The 21,898-nt window shown below is 41.6% G+C and overlaps 1 protein-coding gene across 4 annotated transcripts in view; it reads left to right on the top strand.

Moving 5' to 3' along the window:
• bicc1a (BicC family RNA binding protein 1a) overlaps nucleotides 1-19,143 on the top strand; it is a 50,534-nt gene extending 31,391 nt beyond the window's left edge. For 3 of the 4 annotated variants that reach the window (XM_028423079.1, XM_028423082.1, XM_028423081.1), the window contains exons 7-21: nucleotides 2,470-2,652; nucleotides 4,720-4,971; nucleotides 6,442-6,573; nucleotides 8,785-8,995; nucleotides 10,435-10,596; nucleotides 10,706-10,878; nucleotides 10,987-11,128; nucleotides 12,453-12,606; nucleotides 13,041-13,200; nucleotides 13,300-13,339; nucleotides 13,572-13,726; nucleotides 13,975-14,137; nucleotides 14,361-14,524; nucleotides 14,888-14,987; nucleotides 16,260-19,143. In XM_028423079.1, coding sequence (XP_028278880.1) covers nucleotides 2,470-2,652; nucleotides 4,720-4,971; nucleotides 6,442-6,573; nucleotides 8,785-8,995; nucleotides 10,435-10,596; nucleotides 10,706-10,878; nucleotides 10,987-11,128; nucleotides 12,453-12,606; nucleotides 13,041-13,200; nucleotides 13,300-13,339; nucleotides 13,572-13,726; nucleotides 13,975-14,137; nucleotides 14,361-14,524; nucleotides 14,888-14,987; nucleotides 16,260-16,387 — 2,319 coding nt within the window. In that variant the 3' untranslated portion in view covers nucleotides 16,388-19,143. The remainder of the gene's footprint in view (nucleotides 1-2,469; nucleotides 2,653-4,719; nucleotides 4,972-6,441; nucleotides 6,574-8,784; nucleotides 8,996-10,434; nucleotides 10,597-10,705; nucleotides 10,879-10,986; nucleotides 11,129-12,452; nucleotides 12,607-13,040; nucleotides 13,201-13,299; nucleotides 13,340-13,571; nucleotides 13,727-13,974; nucleotides 14,138-14,360; nucleotides 14,525-14,887; nucleotides 14,988-16,259) is intronic. The other variant, XM_028423080.1, reaches the window with a different exon arrangement.
• The last annotated feature ends 2,755 nt before the right edge of the window (nucleotides 19,144-21,898 follow it).

Here is a 21,898-nt window from a genome sequence, read left to right on the forward strand (position 1 = left end):
TAGCTAAATTGGTTTTCCATTCCAGTTATTATAAGCTGTACCTGTTATACATTAGACAAACAGATATACAAGTGGTATCAGTCTTTGTCAAGAAATTTGAAAAAATATATATGTTGCCATAAATATCTGAAAAAATCTTTTTAAAAAGGAGAGTAAAGAAAGGGGAATTCTGAAGATCTGCACTGTGTACTACAACAGGAAGGCGGGTTCACCTCAGTTTCTTGACCCCCAACTGTTGAGGTTACTAGTCCCAACAGTGTACTCGGTCTTCTGGGTGGGCTTTAGACCACATCCTCCCCCAGCTACTCTAAAACCAGAAGTGGCCCGGGTGGTGCCTTCTCCCATGTTGCATGAGTAATGCACTTTATGTCCCTTCAACCTTGAGACGCACAATAGTGGACTTACAATACTACTGTATATCTGAGGGCCTCTCGGGTGGAGGTTTGTTTGGGTCTGTAACAAGTCAGTTGTTGAGGTGATGGATTCTTGGGGGATTTCTAGCAGCTTTCAGAGGCGGGGCTGACAGACAGGTGATGAAAGGTCCGGCAAGTTTCTTTACCTTGAAGATATTTTCATTTTTCTTCATCTTTCACCCTGCTGTCTGAAGAACTGACGCCTTCAAATGGCACGCTCTGATTGAACACATGTGAAACTCATATTTGCCAGGTAGACTTTTTGAAAAAAAGGCTGAAGTCAGCTCCACCATAAAAATCAGTCTATTCTTCAGTCAGCGCCTGACTCCTGCTGTTCTGCCTGTCCTCTCTTGCATTTCCCTCTGTGCTGACCTAAATTTCTCGAGCCCTCGGAGAGTGAGTGCTGAAACGTGATATAAATGTAAGGCCAAGCGCATATGGGACTGATCAGGGATGCATTTCTTTGGTCAGAGCAATTCATGCTGCTTGCCCTTCACTGGCAGCCAAAACCATAGTGGCTCTCTGCCCAAGAGTCAGTGTTTGGATAACTGTGTGTGTGTGTGTGTGAGTGTGTGTGTGTGTTCATTCTCTTCAGTTTGACTGTGTTTGGGTGTGTGCCTGCGTGATTCCTCTCCCATGCATACATAAGCATATGTGTGCATGAAGTGAAGCCTTCCTGTCAGCGTCTATTTTGTTTGAATGACACGAGCACATGTTTCCAGTCCTGTGGTTTTATTCTGTGACTTGAAATTAATGTATGAGAGTGAACAGTCAATAGACCACTGATAGTTTGTAAAAGTCTGTAGCCATAATGTTCATATGTTTATCATACCATCACACTGCACTGTAGTAACAAAGGGTTTCTCCCTCTTTGGCTGCCATTTTGATAATTTTCTCTGGATTAATTTAAGATGACAGATTTGCATGCCAGGTTCTGCCACCTTCTGCTAAAGAAAGGGTTGTTATGTCTATGTGTCAGATCATAATACAGTAACACTACACACTGTAAAGAAAGCACCCCTCGTGTATTTTTACTCACTGTCCAAATGGTTCTAATCAGCTGTCAACCTGACATACAGTCGGTAAATAAAGTGCACTTATTTCTGTGGTCTAAGGTAGAAGGAGTTCACCGTTATAGCTGTCATTACATGTACTTATATGGTTTCGAGTGATTATGCAGAAAAGCAATGACTTTTGTGGTATTTTTTAAAGATACAGAGGTATTTCATGCTTGCTATTCAAGTTTGACAGCTACTTGGAATATCTACAGATGAAATGGTATTGATTGTATCAGCTGATACACAAAGTCAAATTATCAGTATTGTAGACAGGACTAATAAAGTGAGATCAGTAAATCCCTGACCTGAAGCCCCTTTGGTAAAAGTAAACACTCTGTCACAAAGGTTTAGGAGCCAAGAAGGTGCAGGACGACTAGGTGGCAACAAGCCTGAAAGATGACCCCAAAGACCCAAAAGTCAAATCAGTGATGTTTCCTTGTCTTTTTTGGATGCTGGTGGACACCCAGAAAGGGGTCACATTATTACAGAGGTCTGTATCCTGATGTTACGAGATCGTTACAATCGATTCTGTATCAACCTGACAAGAGGAGCACTTTTCCTCCAGGTTCTCATGCCTCTAGTGTCCATGATGGCATGTTGTCACTGCTGTTGACCATTTTCTGGATGTCTACCACATTGTCTCCTACAAAGAAGTAATCAGGGCTCCACAATAATTGGGTTCAGTGTGTAATAACAGGAGGGGACTATGTTGAGAATAAATGTGCTAGGTTTTCTAAAACTGACTCATTCTGCCTTCGGCCAGAAAGTTATTACCCCTCGCATGGAGCTTTTCATGCCTTAGTGAACTAAGTGCTTTTTAATTTATTGCCCATTGTTTCCCCACAAATTTCGAGGTTGGTGTTAAAGTATGAGTATGTTGCCCAGCGGCACATCAGAGTGATATCGGGCATCAGCACCCTACATTAGGAAAATAGTTTTCACTTTCTTACTCATCATCCTCACCTCCTTTCCCTCTTTTCTTTCCCTTCATGTTGCAGGAGCTGCTACCTCTTGTGCTGTCTTTTGAGCTTCCAGCCATCATGCAGTCTGATCCCAGCTCCCCAGCTGTGCAGCACATCTCCCAGACCTACAACCTCACAGTCTCCTTCAAGCCCCCAACGCGCCTGTACAGGGCCACCGGTGTCGTTCGTGGTTCACAGAACAATGCCAGTGCAGTCAAGGTGAGTACAGGAGGTGAAAAGGGTTGATAGGGTTGTGTTAATGGGATGATCAGTGCCTTAACCCAGTATAAATCCCCACAGCTTAAGCTGTGCTCTGAAAAAAAAGACACTGGGCACAGCTTTTTTTCACAACATATGTGCCAACACTAATATAGCTGAGATAAGCTAATATTGGCCAATAACATCACTGAACCGATAACACTGTTCAGGCTCCAGACCAAACTGCCGGCATGTGTCCTGTTTAAAGATATTTGGATAACTACCTGAAGTCTGACCTGTGCACACCCTGTCAGTCATTCCTGTAATATTTGAGTTATTCTCCACCCGTTTACATGGCGAGCCACAAACTGAGTAAGGGAAAAAAAACGGTTTCCTGAGCTACACGTCAAAGCCCACCAACACTGTCAGCGTTCCTCACTTTTCTCGTATAAACCGCCTCATTACTTTCAGCACCACGGGGGCAAGGGAGTGCTGAGAGATGTTTGGGCACTAGAACTGGACAGCTCTCCACTGGAGGGGAGACACAGTACCAGCAAGTCCAGGAGTCTGTCCTGATTAAAACTTGGTGGAGTTTTGTGGCATGTTTCCACTGTATGTTCATAATTATACTGTATAATTCATAGAACATATATAAATACAGATGCATTTCCTCAACAGGAATTTTAGCTGTGGTTAGTTAAAGCCTGCCAGAAAATCTCTTCATTATCTCTGCCAACAAATCACACCCACCATTTTCCACTGTGGAGCCTTTATTAACAATACAGAACTCGTTTCAGTTTGCCAGCATCTGCCTCTTGTACAAGTGCATCTCTGCATGTATTACCTTCTATTCTGATTTGCATGCTAGTGATCATTTGTGCACATTTTCTAAATGTGTGCATATGCAAAAGCCCTTCTGAGTGTTTGTGGTAGGTCTGAGGGGTCAGTCAGGACCGGGAAGCGTGCCAGATGAAGGCTGGAGGATCAGAGGAATATGTGTGCTATGTTGTGTGGTGGTGTGAGAGCCTTGGAACACCTTCGAGGATTGCCAAAACCGCTGTGGATTGTTGTCTTGTGCAGGCCACAGAGTGTGGATTCCTATTGCACGCTGGAAATGACTTACTTTACTAGGCCAAGTGATGGCTTGCAGAGGCAGCGAGGAATGAGGCTGCTCCGCTGGCCAGCAGATGCAGTGGAAAATACAATCATTTCCATTGGCTATACACAAAACACTGGTGTTTTCTCTGGGAATTGGAGCAACAGAGCGCTATTGCTCTGCCTGTAGGGCAGCTAGATTGTAATGTGGTCTGGACATTGCTGCAAATGAAATGCGGTTTTAGCCTTTTATCTGTTATATTCTTTGTTTTATTGTTGGAAAGTGTATTTTACTCCCACATATACCAGCTTTTTCTTTATCATTAGGCTTGTCTACAGTACAGTACCCACATAAAATGAATGCCTGCATTATTGCTGAAAACTGGTCAATTGATTTATACTGTAAATTTATCAGGCATAAATGCCAAATATTTTGTGGTTCCAGCATTTTTGATGTGAGAATTTGATGCTTCTCTTATTACATTTAACTGTTGATAAAAATATAATCAATTTAAACACTTAATGAAAAAGGTTGTGTTTGTCATACAAATGGCCCATTATTCAGGCAGTGTAGTGTAACAGTTTAGTACATAGCTCCAGGCCCGGAGTGGCTAATTGGGAGATTCGGGAGGATTCCCGAAGGACCGGTGCATCGCCGAGTGTCTGTAGCTTGAGCTACGGCTGTTTGGTCTCATCAATACTGTTGATGCACACTGTACAATTCTGTTGAATGATTTTGATTAGTCAATCACAGCACTCTACTAATTACTGACTTATCTACTGACCTCAGTCAGCTTAACGTAAATCATTAGTGCTTTTTTTTAATATATTACATTCTTAATAATCTCCAAGCAAGCTGATGTGAGACCCCAACATAAGCCATCAACATGTCTCTAGAATGAATGAAGACTAATAAGTCTACATGTCTACATGTCTACATGTATCTATGTATATTCATATTATTTAAATTTGAATGTGTTTTTGTTTACACAGAGAGGTACCGCTCTGCTGCTGGAGCACCTGGCTGGTAGCCTGGCAAGTACCATCTCAGTCACCACCCACCTGGACATCGCACCACAACACCACCTCTTTATGAAAGGACGCAACGGCAGCAACATCAAGCACATCACCCAGAGGACGGGAGCCCAGATCCACTTCCCTGACCCCAACAGCCCCCAGAAGAAATCCACAGTCTACATTCAGGGCACCATTGAATCTGTTTGTCTGGCACGGCAATACCTCATGGTGCGTACCCTCTCTCTCTGTGTGTCTGTATGTGTGTGTCCAGATTATTTTAAACAGCTAAGCTTGGTTTTGTGGCTGAGAAATGGCATTGGTGATATATATAATCCTTACATATGCAGATTCCACATACTGTGTGTGTGTGTGGTAGCTATAATGGATGTCACAGTTTCACCAACATCATAATGGTATGTGTGGATGATACATGGGGGTTAGGAAGTAAACCATGATCACTTTGAGGGTTTTGAGTAGCCTTGGGAGAGATTTGCTTGGCTCTACTCGTACTGCTGAATTGTCCACGTCGGATAAACAAGACTCAAGGTTAGCCTGTGTGATTTATAGCTGTCGCATACCTGCATGGAGGGAGGACATGCATTTGCATAAGTTTGGCTTGAGTTTCTAATGTCCTTGCTCGATGGTGTTAAGGACGATGGTTTGGCAAGCTTGTATGATAGATTCGAGTAAATTGGAATTCAACCCGTGTCTGTAATTCAGAGATTACTAGTGTTTTGGACCAGAGGCAGCACCTCATATTTAAATTTGGTTAAAAATGCTCAGTGGTCATTCTTGTCTTGTTGCCCGTGACCACCAAGGCCACCCTTATCTAAATCGCTTACTAAAGCCTGTTTCAAAAATGTGTAAAAGTAATGGCTGTTTAATTACTGTTGGTTTAAAGCTTCTGCTGAGCTGGTGTGTATAAGACATCTCAGCTGTAAACAGCTTTGGCTTTCTGTTTGGAGATCCATAATGTAGGGCAATAATTCTGCCAGAGCTGCCTTCTTTTTGTCTGCGGTCTCCCAGTTGGGCCCCAGAGACATTTAGCAAATGCCAAAGTTGTTTCAGTGACTAAAGTTGACTTTCTCCTGGTCTGCGAATGGGACACACAAGAAGAAGCCTCTTTACTGTCTCACTTTGTGGGAAAGGAAAAAAAACAATGATTAATACGAGACAAGCTTCGAAAGCAAAGGATAATGGGAGCAGTAGGTGAAAGTGGAAGCAGAAAGTGGAAGCACAGGGGTTGGGAGAGGAGTCCTACCCGCAGTAGCGTACTGTGTGATTTGGCCTCCTCCAGCCAGACTGTAGATTACAGCTCCAATCTCTGGCCCTGTCAGAGCCAGCCTGGCTCTATACTCTGCTGCTAATTACACCCACTCACAATAGGAGTGCTGTCCAGTTCTCAGCCCAAAATATAGATGTCTGTGGTGCTTGTGGTCGTGATCATGCAAAACAGATTGCTCTTGGCGGAATTTCCCCAACTCTGTGTGGGATGGATCCAGCAGTGAATCTTGTATTTATTGGTATGTCTACTTTGTTGGTCTGCAAATGGTGTAGTATAAAGGAAAATTTACTACTGTTGTGAGAAAGAATGTATAGTGTAAAAACTCACATATGTTAAAGTAAACTAACAGGGGGCTGACTTAAGAAAACAACTGTGTGTTGCAGCTATATGTGATTATGTTGTCTGCTCCACAGGGCTGTTTGCCTCTGGTATTAATGTTTGACATTAAAGAAGACATCGAGGTGGAGCCACAGTGTATCACGGCACTAATGGAGCAGCTGGATGTCTTCATCAGCATAAAACCGAAGCCAAAACAGCCCAGCAAGGTATGATCGCCAAGCTCCCCACACACAGCATGGAAAGATGTAGGCAGCCCAGCTTCAGAGAGGTCTGTCTTAGTCGGTTTATTGATCCCTTTATTCCAGAATGAAGTATTTCAAACACTATGTGATTATTAAATCCTAATGTCTTCGGTGCATCCACAAAGTTCCCTTTTGCATTTACACTGTTTGCAATGAATTAACTCCTCCTGACCACATCAGGAGGCTATCACACATTGGTGGAAACATAGATTTATTGCATTCAATACATAAATTGAAGAATAGAATAAAATGGAAAAGTCAAACCAAAAACTTTACTACATGTAGGTTTTACCGAAATCCGACTGTCACCTTCTTAATCATGTGGGATGGCAAACCCACAACATCTGCTTCTGTAGAAAATATACTCCAGTATTTATAGGCTTCTAGATGTGCCTTTATGGTAAACAAAAAGCAGCAGCCACTCCAACCACTGTCATTACTACTAACCTACTAAACTTAGATGCATACAGCCTGACAGGGCTGTTTGCATAGCTGTTCTCTTTGAGTTAAAACAGGCCAAAGGAGTATCTTAATCAGATGTAATGTAAAATCCAGATCCATACTATATATAAGTTTTTTATTTAATGGGATTAAAATTATGTGTTCAGATGATTATGATTCATCTCTATACCTGTACCTGGCAGAGTTTTTTTTGGTGTGATAAAACAAGGACATAAGATGTGCTTCACTTAAAGTAACAAACACTACTTTATAGATAAATCTATCTGCATGGTGTTCGTTACTATAGTATTGATTGTGCAGCACTGAAGGTTTTTGGAAGAATGGTAGCATAAAATGTAAACCAAGCTAGATGATCATACCACATGTAACAGACAAGATTAATAAAATGAATAAGTCCCACTAAAAGCTGAACCTCCAGTAAGCATTAAGGTTTAGAAGGAAACAACTTTTCACTGTGAGAAAACACACAGCTGCTCTCGTACTTGTCCAAATGCTGTGGAGGGAAAAAAAAACATGACCATGAAACAAATAGGCCACTGTTCTGTTTCAGAATTAGTGTCCATCAAGTGTCACAGCATGACACTGAAATAAATGATAGATTATAAGTCATATTTCAACTGTTTGTTGAAATTAGAGAGGGGGAAAAACCTGTACCCTGAACCATCGGGGAGTCATGCCACACCAACGCGACGAAGAATTTTGGCAACATCCGCATCTGTCACAGCGGGCAGTCAGTCTGTTCCCCTCCTCCGCACGCAGCCTGCCATGCACCTGATTGATGGAAACGCTCAATTTTCTTGTTATGCCTCAGTTATTCCGAGAAAAGGAGCTGACTCTTGATTCTCAGTAAATTTGGTAGCAATTTGGAGATACGCTCATTTTCCTGTATTAGTGAAATGCATGGCTCTCCTTCAATAAATGCACCGCACCTGTATTCAAAGGTCGCTTAATATTCCTAATCATATTTCATCTTTTGGCCAGGTCCGCACCGCTTCTTCAAGGTGCCCATGTCCCACCCTGAGTCAGGGCTTGCTGCCCAAACCAGACAGGCCTGCGGGGACTGGTGTGGAGGTGCCAGTGTAAACACTGACCCAGCCCAGATCCTCTTAAGAACCCTTCACTTAAACATTTTAACAAGGTGACAGCTGTAATCCAAAAGGCCTGTCCAAATGCATGGCGTAGCTTCTGTGCTTCTGGCACTTTGGCACACCTATAAAGAAGAGTTTATGTGTCGGAGAGACTGATCAGGATTGGAAACTTTGGCAAAAAAAAACACCAGAACGTGATTTGTGCTCACATCCATTTTGCATTTGATCCGTATGGAGGGCAGGGTTTCCTCTTTCTTCAGTAGCTCATAGTGTAATAGTTATTTAGTTTTGTTGCCTAATATTTTCTCCTCTTATTTCAGAAAGCAAGATATGCAATTGATCAAGAAATGCTTTCTCTCAAACTTTGCTCCCATGTCTCCCTCTGTCTCCCACACTGCCTCCATGTTTATCCTTCTAATCGGTCCTTAATTCCCTCTTCCTTCCTCCCATTTATGTTTGTCTCCCCCTCAGTCTCCCTTTCACTCCCCATCTCTGGTGCCAACATTCCCTTCCATATCTATGGCCACTCTCCTCCCCTTTTCTTCCACATGTCTGTCCATTATTCTGAGTTTTTTTTCCCCCATCCTATTGGTTTCTCATCGCCTTTTTTTCCCATCTACCCCAGTCTGTGATTGTCAAGAGCGTGGAGAGGAACGCAGTTAACATGTACGAAGCCCGAAAATTCCTCTTGGGTCTCGAGAGCAACGGAGTGTCTTCTTCTTCTTCTTCGCCCTCTGTGGCGTTGAATCCCACCACTAACGGTCCGTCCCCATCCCTCATCTGCCCCGTTGGCCTGGACATCCTGGCCTCAGCTGGCCTGGGGCTAAGTAATCTGGGTAATTACACTGTCTGTAAAGGTGCTACTAATGCTGATTTTATTCTTACATGGACCAGATAGAATATTGCTGGAAGAAAAGACGCCATCCCTCACTGAATAATGCATTAGAGATGAAATGTCTGTGGAGAGGTAGTAATATCCTCATTCATCAATGTTCCAACACAGGTTTTTCTCTTAGAGTCATATCAGAGCCACATGCCCCCAGAGCCAAACAGGGTTGGCATCTCTATATGGCAGGAGTTTTCTGCCTCACTACGATAGTACAAACCCCATGCCAAGAACTGAGTCCCACATCTTTGATCAGCCAACCATCAGAAAATAACCTCAGCTCAATTTCTACTTTGAATGAATCATGAGGTTATGAATCACAGGAAGATGAACGGTTTGTGTAGGAGTTTGTTTGTCTGCAGCTCTGACCTCAACATGGAGGCATGGAGTTCAGCTTGGAACAGATGTCATGAGGTTTTTGTTTCCAAGAGACACTTTTAATTGACTCAAAACAAGTATAGTATGACAAATATTTAGCCCTTGTTATCTGCTTTTTTTCCATTTTATACAGTATGATCGAGGATTTTTTTTGTGAGGACACAAGTAAATGTATCCAAAGCAGCAGGAAAGGCAGAGCTGATGAGTACAAGCGTATACTGGAAGTACATCATTGTATATCTCAGTTTATTTCTACTGGACATTTCAAGTGTCAGATGCACTTTTATTTATACAAGGGGTAATTGAATCATATTTGGCCTGGGGTAGAAGTAGATGAGTCCTGTATCTCTCATTAAAAGGATGCTGCAGTCACACAGGATTTGGAACAGAGAACTGTGATGTACCCTGTTCACCTCTGATACTGAGTGCTATTTTAAATCAGATCAAATCAAATCAAGCTTTACCAATTGGTCATCATAAATCCCAATGTGCCGCATAGAACCACTACAGTAGAAATGTTTTCTTGCTGTCTCATTTAAACCCAGGGGCCCGGGGGTGAAGCTGTGGATGGCCACATCCTGGCCTTTAGTAATTGCTACATGCTTCTCTTCCTGAGATTACAGGCCACTCTGCCAGAAGAATCTCTGGCCTTATTCCTGGAGCCAAACTAGCCCCTTGTTAAAGCCACAGACCTGCTTCTTTCTGTTTTCATACATAGTGTTTGGGTTAAGGCACCAAACACCACATTGTTGGTGCTCTCAATAACATGGTTTTATAGGGTATGAGGACACACTAGATGTGCGCTTTTGCATCTCTGACCTTGTAGAAATTGAAGAAATTCTTCCTCTCATTTGCTGTCTGGTTGATGGCAGTTTGGTGGAATTCCTGTTAAATAACTGGAAGACCAAGATTAGTTTCTGAGGGCCCCAGTGTAACGTGTGATTAGCTTGAAAAATGTCTCTGTTTTGACAGGACCACCACTGATCTATTCTTCTCTTTGTTTCTCCTTAGGTTTCCTGGGTGCAACGGCACCTCACTCCCTTCCCAACTCGGCAGCCCCGAATGCTGTGCTGAACAGCTTAAACTCCTCCATTAGCCCTCTACAGACCCCAAGCCCCAGCACCCCAACACCATCACCCTCCCTGTGGCCAAGCCCACTTGCCAGCACCCAAGGTTTGTTCACAATATTATAGAATATATTTTCTATAGGACCAGTATTTCAGTTTCCTCCAAGTTATGCACAAACAAAGACCACCTGTGACCCTGTGTACTTTTATTTCAGGCTTCTCATCTCAACTGATTCTGCACCCTGCCACTCAGGCCACCCTGAGTAGCATCCTGCTGCAAGGCGTGCAGGGTTACACACAGAGCACACCGTCTCCTCCTCCTGGCCTCGCTCCCATAGACAAGCAGCAAAACGGCGTCCCTGACTGCACTCTTAACGGACACGTCAAGGTTGGCCTTCAGGTTTTTATGCTGCCTTATCATAGCCTGTAAATGAACAAGACAAATGTCATTTGTCTGTCATGTTTTAATCTGTCTGTGCTGCGTGCGTGCACATAGCATCCTGGCTCAGTCTATGGAAGGCTAGCAACGGCTTCGCTGGCGGAAACCGTTTTGAGTCCTGCTCCGTGTGACACAGTCCAGGAGGCCAGCGGACACAGTCCATCTGAACCACTGTCCAGCAAGTCCAGCCCAGATGAAGGTATTCCTCATGTTCCATCTTATGATACATGCATAAATGTATAAATGTATAAAATGAGTTGCCTGTGCTTAAAGATCAGGCAATATAAACATTTAGGATCTGCATTATAAAAATGTGATCATTTCTGACCATGCAGTCTGTGCAGCACTGCAGCATAAACACCATTCATATGTTTATATGTTCCATTAAACATACACTGCATAGCTGCAGCCATATCCTGTTCTAATCAGTAAGTTGGTTCTGCCCATCATCAGCTTGTATGTTTGACTCTGTATAAAACAACGTACACAGTAAGGTTAATGTAAACATTATACTCTACTTTCACCTTTTTTAAAAAAAGTAAAACATTCAACTAGGCTAAGAGGTTTTAATTGTAATGCGTGTATTTATTTGCAGAAGCCTTGCCTCTTGTGATTCATTTATGCTAAACTTTTACAGATTATGATTGTTGTATTATTATAACCTTGAGCTGTTAACATTTTCGACTCAGGTTTGCTGGACCTCAGTCTTGCCGACTTAACATAAATGTCCAATTCAAGCTTTTCCACTTGAGATTTATGTGACCCTTAAAGCCACAGTGAGGAAAATGCCTTGAGTGAACTCCTTTTCTGCCTCTTATACCGTCCTCCTAACCTCATACTCCCTCTCAATACGTTTATTGGAACGGAGACAGATTAACTGCTGCTCTCCCAGTGGTTCAGAAAGGCCCTCATTTCCTCTGTGTCTTACACTCGCGGTTTTCCCCTCAAACTTTTCACTCTCACGCGTCTCGTTTTTCGCCGCTGTTTTCTAAGCCGGTCTTCCCCCAGTGCAGTGCATCCTGGTTAGTTTTCCCTCTCCCTTCCTTTACCTCCTCCTGTGTCGCAGAATGTGTTTGGACTGGCTCGCCCAGTCTGGCATGGTGTTGTACATTGAAGGAGTCCAGGGGAATTGTTGAAACATTAAACCCTAGAGAGCTTCATTTGGTTGACTGACATCATATTATTTTATCCTATGCAGTCCATGTATATTCAGATATTTCTGATTATATGCACACACTCAGACACACATGTGCACACAGAGCAGGTTCTTGTTAAGTTTAGAATCACTTTAATCACAGCAGCTGTGTTTTTAATTTAATTCAGACTTGTCGCACTTTAATGCATGCACACGTGCAGTTCATATGCCCACAGGCCACACATTTACACCCATCAGTACACCCAGTGACCCACCCCTGCTGAACAGTACAGACAGGAAAATGAGATTACACCTGTATGTCTGCTCTGGTTGCTGTGTATTTATTCTACACAGACAGATTATAATCCAAAATGTCCTTTTGCTTCAGGCTCTGATACCTTTGTAGAAGTTGGCATGCCCAGAAGCCCTTCTCACTCGGCTAATGGCAGTGAGCTGAAACAGATGCTGGCTTCGTGTAAGACCTCATCAGGGAAACGACAGGCTGTGGAGCTTCTGCAGGGAACCAAGAACTCTCATCTACAGTATGTTTGAGTCTGCAGATAATTGACTCTTCTTCGTTACTGTTCATCACTGCAGGAATCATTTACAGCTTGGCAGTTCTCTTGTTTGTATACGCAGAGGCCACTGAGAAGTGATGGTATTTGGTGGAATCAAACCTAAATTTATACATTTTATTTTTAAAAGTTGGACAAACCTAGATGTTTTGTAGAAGTTGACAGATGGTGGTCAAGCCCCATATGGAGATTTAGCAGTGTAAGCAATATATGGACTGTGCACGCTCACTCTGAGCACCATCATTATTAAAGCGAGTCTTTGGTATAAAATCTTAAAAAACCCACTCACATCTGATGAGCCTGGAAAATTAACAGCCAAAACAGAGGAAAGGTTATGCTTCGTTAGTTTGATTCCTTTCCTCACAATATTATACAGTATTATCTCTGTCTAATTGCAACAGTTCTGACTGCCTCCTCTCCGATGCTGAGTCCAGCTCGTCAGACAGTCCTGTGGCAGATAAGAGGGCGCCGGGAAGCGAGCGGGCAGCAGAAAGGGCAGCACAGCAGAATGAGCGGGACAGAATCAGACTGGCACCTCAGACCTCCTTTGCCAATATGCAGGTACGCACACAAAGACACTCAAAAACACACACACATTAAAATACATAGTTTTCTTGGCATTGGGTTGTAAAGTGAATAAAGTGTCTGCTGTATTTTCAGGCGTTTGACTATGAGCAGAAAAAGCTGCTGGCAACCAAAGGTAAGTTCACATTTATGTCTTATGATGTGATACAGCTGTGCCAGGATGCAGCCCAGCCTGTGTAACAGGAAACACAGCATTTATCAACATCATTATACTAGTGTCCCTCTTTATATTTTGGCATGAGAAAATGAAGTTTTTACTCTCTATTATTTAACTTCAATACTGATCAATTTTAGTCCATTTGTCAAGTTCTGTGTGTTGGCATCACTACACATCTCTATCACTGCAGCTATGCTGAAGAAACCAGTGGTGACCGAGGTGCGGACTCCCACCAACACGTGGAGCGGTCTGGGTTTCTCAAAGTCGATGCCAGCTGAGACCATCAAGGAGCTGCGGAGAGCCAATCATGTTTCTTACAAACCCAGCATGAGCACCACATATGAGGTACACACACACACACACACAACTGCCCCGGGGCACCACTCTGTGGTGTTTCCATCTTCTGTGATAAAGACTGTATTTGGGTATCACTCTGATTATGTGTGCATCATTAACGGTCCTCTGTCTTACTATTTGAAGTAAGATGTGTGTATATATGCTACATTAAAGTGCAGTGTATTCACAGCATTGTTTTTATTCAGAACAGCTAATAATTGGATTGCCTTTTTTTCTTCTTTTTTTCTTTCTCTCAGGGTTCCCCGCTGTCTTTGTCTCGATCCAGCAGCCGGGAAGGCGTTGGGAATGGCAGTGACTCCGACAACTGGCGGGAGAGGAATGGCACCGGTAATGGGCTGCCAAGCCACACAGAGTTCCCCTCCGCTGTCAGCAGCCCAAAGAGGAAGCAGAACAAGTCTGGTCAGTACAGAGGACTGTGCTACAAGCACAAGCACATTTTTGTGAGTTGTTGAAGATGAGGTCACATTTTGATTTTTTTTTTAGATTAACTGATCATTATTACACCAAGTAACCTTGTTTTAAAGTTTCACTGCAGTGACTGTTATGTCTGCTCAAAGGTGGAGAAATCATCTTGCATATTGTCATTATTCTGTCTGTTTTGTTTTGATTTGGTCATGTGTAGCTGCGGAGCATTACCTCAGCAGCAGCAACTATATGGACTCCATCTCTTCGGTAACTGGCAGCAACGGCTGCAGCCTGAACTCGTCTCTGAAAGGCTCAGACCTGCCTGAGCTCTTCAGCAAGCTGGGTTTGGGGAAGTACACCGACGTCTTCCAGCAACAAGAGGTCGGTTGTTTCATGATTTTAAAAGCACCACTGCTAGCTTGGATGTAGACTCTTTACTGTGTTCCATGCCTCTCTCAACCATGCAGTTGGTTGCATTCCAGTGTCATTTTTAATTTAACGTTCTTAATGTATTTCACATGCAACAAGAGATGAAAAATGGGGAGGTAGAAAAAATTTGAGGAAAGGGTTTTACCGCATTTCACTTCTGTGGGTAGGGCATGTGTTTGCATGCCAACACACTGAACAGTTTATCTGCTATAGGAGTACTATAGTCACAGGTGACAGTATAATAGCACTATTCATCACCAGTGTGATGTATAATAGAAGGTTTCTAAATTATGTTTAATACATTTTCTTCTCCAGATTGACCTCCAGACATTTCTGACTCTGACAGACCAGGACCTGAAGGAACTGGGAATCACCACCTTTGGTGCTCGCAGGAAAATGCTGCTCGCTATCTCAGGTATAATTGAGGAAAAAAAACATACACACACAGAAAACAACACACAAGCAACCACTTCTGTTCCAAGGTGGCCCTTTTCTGTGCTGATATGTATTGATACCAGCTGCTGAGGGCTCGGCACACAATGCATCCAATTAGTGTTTTGTATTCTGTCCATGTGTGCAGAAGCCACAAGGTGCACTCCAGCTGACAGAGGTCATCCCTAATGTCAACCACTAAATATAGCCTTACCACTAAAGGTGGCCTTATCTTTCGACAGACTCTAGTAAGTTTCACAGCAGTGTTTAAACTAATTCATCTCGAAAGGTTTTGCAAAAACAGCAATAATTTGCACCAGAGGCAGTGAATGGGACTAAGGCAGATTCTTCTCAGATGAGTGTGTTAATATTTCACCAGCTGCTGCAGCTGCCTCCCTGACACTCATGTCGACTCTGCCCCGTTGTTCCACCAAATCTATTGTGAATGTGGTGGTTGTCACACCTCATTACTGACATCATTTCTTGGATGTTGTAATAGTCTGAGTTGTTGGCTGTGTAAGTTAATCATGCTCGTGCTGGAATCACAAGCTTCCTGTCATGGGTGTTGAGTTTTGAAACCTCAGACCAGTCGACAGTGAGAGCAGCGAGGGGGAAATGTCGGGGGCCAAAGCTGATTATTAAGGAAGTAGAGTGGTCCAAGGGCAGAGCTGGTTTTTCTGGCTGTCACCTTAAGCCAACTGCAGGTCAGTTTTCATCTTCAATGACCGACCAAAAACAGGAATATGCACGTCTTTTAGTCTTTCTGCATTTTTGCCTCAAGAACGGCAGTGAGGGGTATCCAGTTTTAACTTCCTGCTAGTCTGCCAGTAAAAAGAGCTGCTGCAGCAAGCGAACTGTCTCCAGTAATCAAACTGAAGGTTTATGCTGGCAGCGACAGAACGCAGCTATCGTATTAATAACTCAGAGATGCCAGCGTGCCCGGCTGACATTTTTATGAAAGCACTTTGACCGGAAACTGCTGCACGGACCAAATGGACATACAGAGGGGCATTGTTGACGAGTGTGATTCCACAGTAATTTGAATCCAATTTTCTTGTCATTGTTGGTAAGTAGAAAAATGTGAAGGGTAGTTGATAAGTGTGTGGCCTATGGAAGAGGTTATGTACTGTGCATGTGCGGTAACAGTGTGTTGCTGTGCAGGTTTGATTTCAGTATGTTTGTGTATGGGCCATAGAAGTTACTTACATTTGTGTCACCTTTCCTACTGCTAATGTACTGTGGAACTTGTTCACAGAACTAAACAAGAACCGGAGGAAGCTATTTGAGCCACCCATCAGGTCCTCCTTCCTAGAAGGGGGAGCAAGCGGCCGCCTCTCTCGTCAGTTTCACGCTGACATGGCCAGTGTCAGCGGCCGTTGGTAGTCATGCTTAGACCCTCCAGGCCGTCCCGGAACCGTCCATGAAGAAGACCAGCCTCCAGTCTTTCAGTATCGCGCATTTTCAGTGGTTTTTTTACCCTTTTTTTTCAGCACCAGACTGTTCACAGTGTTGCCATATAGTATAAATATATATGTATATGTTTAAAAAAAAGCCATAGTTTTACATGAAGTGCCAACAAGAAGAAAAAGGGATTTCTCAGATACCTAAGGTTCAGTGTTCACTCCTTATAGAAGTCTATGTGGAGCATTTGTATATGAAGGGTGGTGTTGTGGTTCTGAAGAAGGGTACTGTCCAGTATTTTTTTTGTCCACTTTTATGGTGAAGGGAGCAGGCAGAATGATTAGTACAATCATTTTACACATTGATACTACCTGCATTTGTACTATGCTATCGTATCAGTGACATGCACTTTAATAATACTAGAGTTTTGCCTGTGAGAGCCTCATTCCTTAGATTGAAATAATAATAACTATGCATTTTTTTTATTGACTTAAAGCACACATGCATTTTGTACCAAACCAAAAGGAAGCACTTAGCCAGAGAGATTAGGGCGCCACCAAATGAAGTATTTCTAAAAACAAACAAAGAAACAAACAAATGTAAATGTTTTGTACTCATTATGCATTATGATTTTATGTTGTAGTTTTTATTACCATTTTAGGCAGATGAGTGGAATGTTTATCGGTAATCAGTTTACATGTATTTTTTTATACGTTCATGAATGACTTTGTATGATTTTTGTAATTAGTATCTTTTACTTTGTTTTCGCCCCTATTCTGTGGAGCCGTAATATGGCTGCGCCATGAGACAGCAGCAGAGAAATGAGGCAGTTAGGCAAAGCTTTGAAGGCCTCTCTCTCTATTGTGTCAACAGGCATCTCTCTGTGGTTTTCCATCTCAGTTTATCCTAGTACGTTGTCTCATCTGTCGGCCTCCCTGTGGCCCCTTCCATGTATCTTAAATCTCCCTATTACACTCCTGCATGTATCTGGAATGTGAGATTTTTTTACTTCCTACTAACTGGCTGTTTCACTGAGAACTTGGCCATGCCCCCCTTTGTAGTCAAAGTGCCAATGTACATAACTCATTTTTCAGCAGGGAGATATTTCACTAAGAACACTAATATTTTGGTCTGCCCTTACTATCCGGATAGCTTGTGCATCACACAAAGAATTACATTCACAGCCCAGGCGGGTTTTATACGAGAGACCAAAGTCACCAGAAGGGCTGTGAGATTTAAGATAAAAACAAATCAAATTCTGGAATTTTCTGCTATCAGTCATGCAATCTCATATCCAAAAAAAACCTTTTCATAAAGTAACAGGATTATGCATGCAGCAGCTGTGTTTATCAGCAGTATTTGTTCTGTTCTCCTGTGTTATCTTCAGTCATGTGCTTGTGAAAGGAAAACATCCTTTTCCAGCAGTTCATTAATTTTGGATAACTTTCCTTTTGTGTACGATGTTCCTAAAATATATTTTAGGATTTAGACATACAAGCCAATCGGTCTCTAAAGACCTGAGCATTTCCAAAGTGCAATTAAGTGCCTCTTTGTAATTTCCTTTTTTTTTACATTTATATTTGCATTACATGGAAGTATAAAAGCTAAGACTGATTCTGGCTCAAGTGAGCGTATCAAATCTCTGTGACGTGCAGTGGACCCTAATGAAAATCTGTCGAGTTAATTATCAACTTTAACTTTGGAAGGAAGTAACAGCCGTCCTGTCATAAACTCAAACGTCAATCATTCATCACCCCCTTTGTTCACATTAATGGCCTTTACGATGATATCATGTTCACATTTAACCACTCTTCCACACTTTACCACATTTACGATGTGGTTGTCAAGTTAGTAACACTAAATGTATTCTGACATGGTTGCCGATGCCAACCAGGTACTCATCTTTTTTTTCTCCTTTTGAAGAAGATGAAGAGGTGTAGAGCTTATATAGACGGGGACTCTTTATTTCAAGGAAAAACCTGGGGCTGGTTTGCCCCCCCACCCCACTCATCATGGTACTTTACATTAGTAACTGTTGAGCACTGATTCTCCCAGTGCTGTGACTCGTGTTCCTGCCTAGCAGACATTTGTTTTCATCCTTTGCCGAGTTGGGATGTGTTTGCTCGCTGGGCTGTAGAGGTTCTTCTCTTATCAAGTGAATGTTCTTTAAAAAAATAAATAAATAAAATTATGGATGAGCGTTATTGCAGCTTGATTACAGATCAGTGAGGTACTCATCAAGTCGAAAAGTTTACTGTCAGCTTGTCTAGTCTTTGCCCTTGATAGATTAGTTTCACAATGATTCCTTTGTTGTATTATTAGTCATATTGTTGTTTCCAAAGGGATTTATTTGTACTGCAATCAAATGGTACATTTATAATAAATGTAAACCACTAAGGAAATTGTGTAGTAAATCTTTTTTTTGTTGTTTTTGTACAATTTCTTTCATATTATACAGCCATTGTTTGTTTTCTGTGTGCAGTTTTATTTTTTGTTTTGTTTTTTTTTTAAAAGGGTACAACTGTGCACAAAGTTCCAGAAGAGAATTTGTGTATAAAGATTGTCATGTGGCCAAAGCTCTGTTCACTGTGGCGTCTGTTGATGCCATTGTTATTTTTCCTAGTACAGATATAAACAGACGACTTTTTGGAGAAATTGTCAAGCAGGCAAAAAAAAATGTTTGTTCAAACATTCAACAATTACTATTACAAAGGTAATAATAAATGTATGTAAACAAAGTCTCCTTTTGGGTTTTTCTTCTGTATACCCACACATACATCAAAACATCACTTTCTGCATTCATCATCAAGTAAGGCAGGATATCTAGCTGAAATTTGTGTAACCATAATTAAAGGATAGATTGAAACTGTACAAGGTGAGAGACCGCGCATGTGTACACAAAATATAGATACGTTAATAAACCTTTGTTTTATTTGTTGGTGTGTAAAATATTTTTATTTAATTTAATAGAAGGTAAATGTTAACAGCCAAAGTGCTTCACATGTTCCTCTCTCCTTTCTTCACATGGTGCATTTACATTTGCCATCAATTCAACTTAACATTTAGTGCCACCTGAGCATTAACAAAGTGTTATTGAAAACCTCAAGGGGGCAGTGTTGCCACTTACAATGTCACTTGCCTTTTAAAGAATGGAGAATGGTTGCTCAGCAACAGATTACTCTTTAATTATATAGCGTTATAAAATTACCTGTGGTGTTTTTGTTGAATTACACATAGCATATAAGAAACAAGAGTGTGTCATATATGGTGCACTAATGCAGGTCTTTAAACGACCTCAAATGACACAGTAGGGAACATGATTAACATTCCCATTTCCTTTATGACCATATTATTTGCTCCAAATCTCATCCATAGGCCTCTCTGATTATAGCAGCACATTAACACTAGAATCGCCCACGTTGCAATATCTCCTAGAAACACTGTGAGGTCATTTTGCTTTAAATTGGAAGTAAGTTACTGCAATATTTGGTCCAAAATATAATATAAAATAGATGAAATAACATAACATCAGAATTTTATGAACATCCACATTCACTTCATTTTAACTATCAATGGAAAAATACATGTAAAGAAACATGAGGAAGTATGACAAGGTGAATTTTAGTTTTCATTGTGATATGTTTGAAAGAGATTGATCAATAAAGTTTTGATAATATACACTTTCACAATCATTACATGATTTATGGGCAACAGTGTATATGGCTATGCAGTCTGTAAAGCCACTGTGTTAAATAATCAATAAATGTATAACTTTTAGGAATAGTCATCAACCAGGAGGCAGGTTTTATTCAAACAGTTGATGAGTTACATGCATTTTAATAGGCAAGAGAGGTCAAAATGACAACATGGTCGTATTGTTAATGCTCATCCAAATGAGACCTTAAGAGTTACAGGCCCTGCCACTGAACAGTTTGTGACTCACCTTCTCCTTCTCTGACGTTTATTTGGTGCCTTCATGTTTACATATGTAACATTGAATAGGATGTACACATACTGGTATGTAAAAAAAAAACAAGGGCAATGTGTAGGCAGGATGTTAAGAAAACATTCACTACATCTATAGGATAAACATCATAATGATATATTCATGTTTTAATAAAGCTCCGTTCGGTTTCACAGAAACAAATACACTTGCATTTTAACTCCATAAAAATACTTGCGTTACAGAAAAAAAACAGAAAAAGCTATTAAAGTGCAAATATCAAAGTCTCCATTTGTTTCACTTAAAGCAATTATGTGTATGACACAGCTGGCAATCATTCTCGGGGCCCACCGTGACTAATTTCAATTTCTATTGTGGGAGACGGAGAGAGTGAAAGACGGCTAAATTGCAGAGAAAAGGAGTGATGGGCTTTTTTTATTTATCACCAACCAGCCATGCATTTATTCAGCATCCTGGCAGCGTGTGCACTTACAGACCAGCAGAGTCCACAGCATCACATATTGTTCTCATGGGCAGCTTGCCTCTGCAGGAAAGGTGTCAATGAGCAGAGCTGTTACTTGGTTGCTACCTCACCATATCTGGCTCCCATCCAGCGGGCAATATGTTCAGAGTGGCTGAAAGTCTGTCTCATTTTTCTCTTTGCTTAGTCTTTATTATATGCATATAAGACAGATCTCATTATTGGACTGTGTGCAGCTTGAATGTTTTTAAATGAGACTATGAAGTAATGCTAAATATAAAAATGCTTTTTTTATATTTTATGGTTTCCAAGAAATAAAACCCAGATAACTAATTCAGTCAGACCTTTCAGTGTTATTATTTTGCTGACCTTTCCAGTTCCACATCAGCCTCATTGATGCATTTTCCGTTTCAGGACAGAATTTTAAAAAATGGGTGTTCTTGGGTGTTGATCAGTTCCAAGTGAACAGTGGCTGAGCCAATTTGTGGCCTATGGTGGACATCATGGACTACAATCTGACCCCTGCTTGGTTTCACTTATACTTTTTAAAATTCATTTTAAATAAATGTGCCAAAGAGGTATCTTGAGTGAAATGTTTGAGGTTAATCACATTTTTGAGGCACCATGTGAATAGCCTATTTCCCTGAAGTTGCCAAAACCTCACTTCAACATCACGTTCTCGCTCAGAATGTAAACAGTTTCCTCTTTGTGTTGCTGTCAGTTCATCCTCTGATGCTGGGCCTCTACCTCTATATTCATCATTGACAAGCCCAATCTGCCACACCTTAGAATCCATTCTCTTGTGTGTGTCCCCCCTGGGTCTCATCCATCCAGGATCCATCTGGAGGATATCCGCTGCAGCTTATTACAGAATGAAAATTTCATGATGATTCATACTACAAAGTGTGCCAGGAAACAGCCTGGATGAAAATATTAGGCCTCATGCAAAAAAAACCCACATACAAACAAATATGTCCTTATTCTTTGTTCATATACTACATATTCTCTTATTTTGTTAGTACCCATAAATTTGTGGGATTCATGAATGTTTTCTTATTTTTGCCCTTAC

This window comes from Parambassis ranga, chromosome 15 (genome assembly GCF_900634625.1).
Source record: "Parambassis ranga chromosome 15, fParRan2.1, whole genome shotgun sequence".
NCBI lineage: Eukaryota > Metazoa > Chordata > Actinopteri > Ambassidae > Parambassis > Parambassis ranga.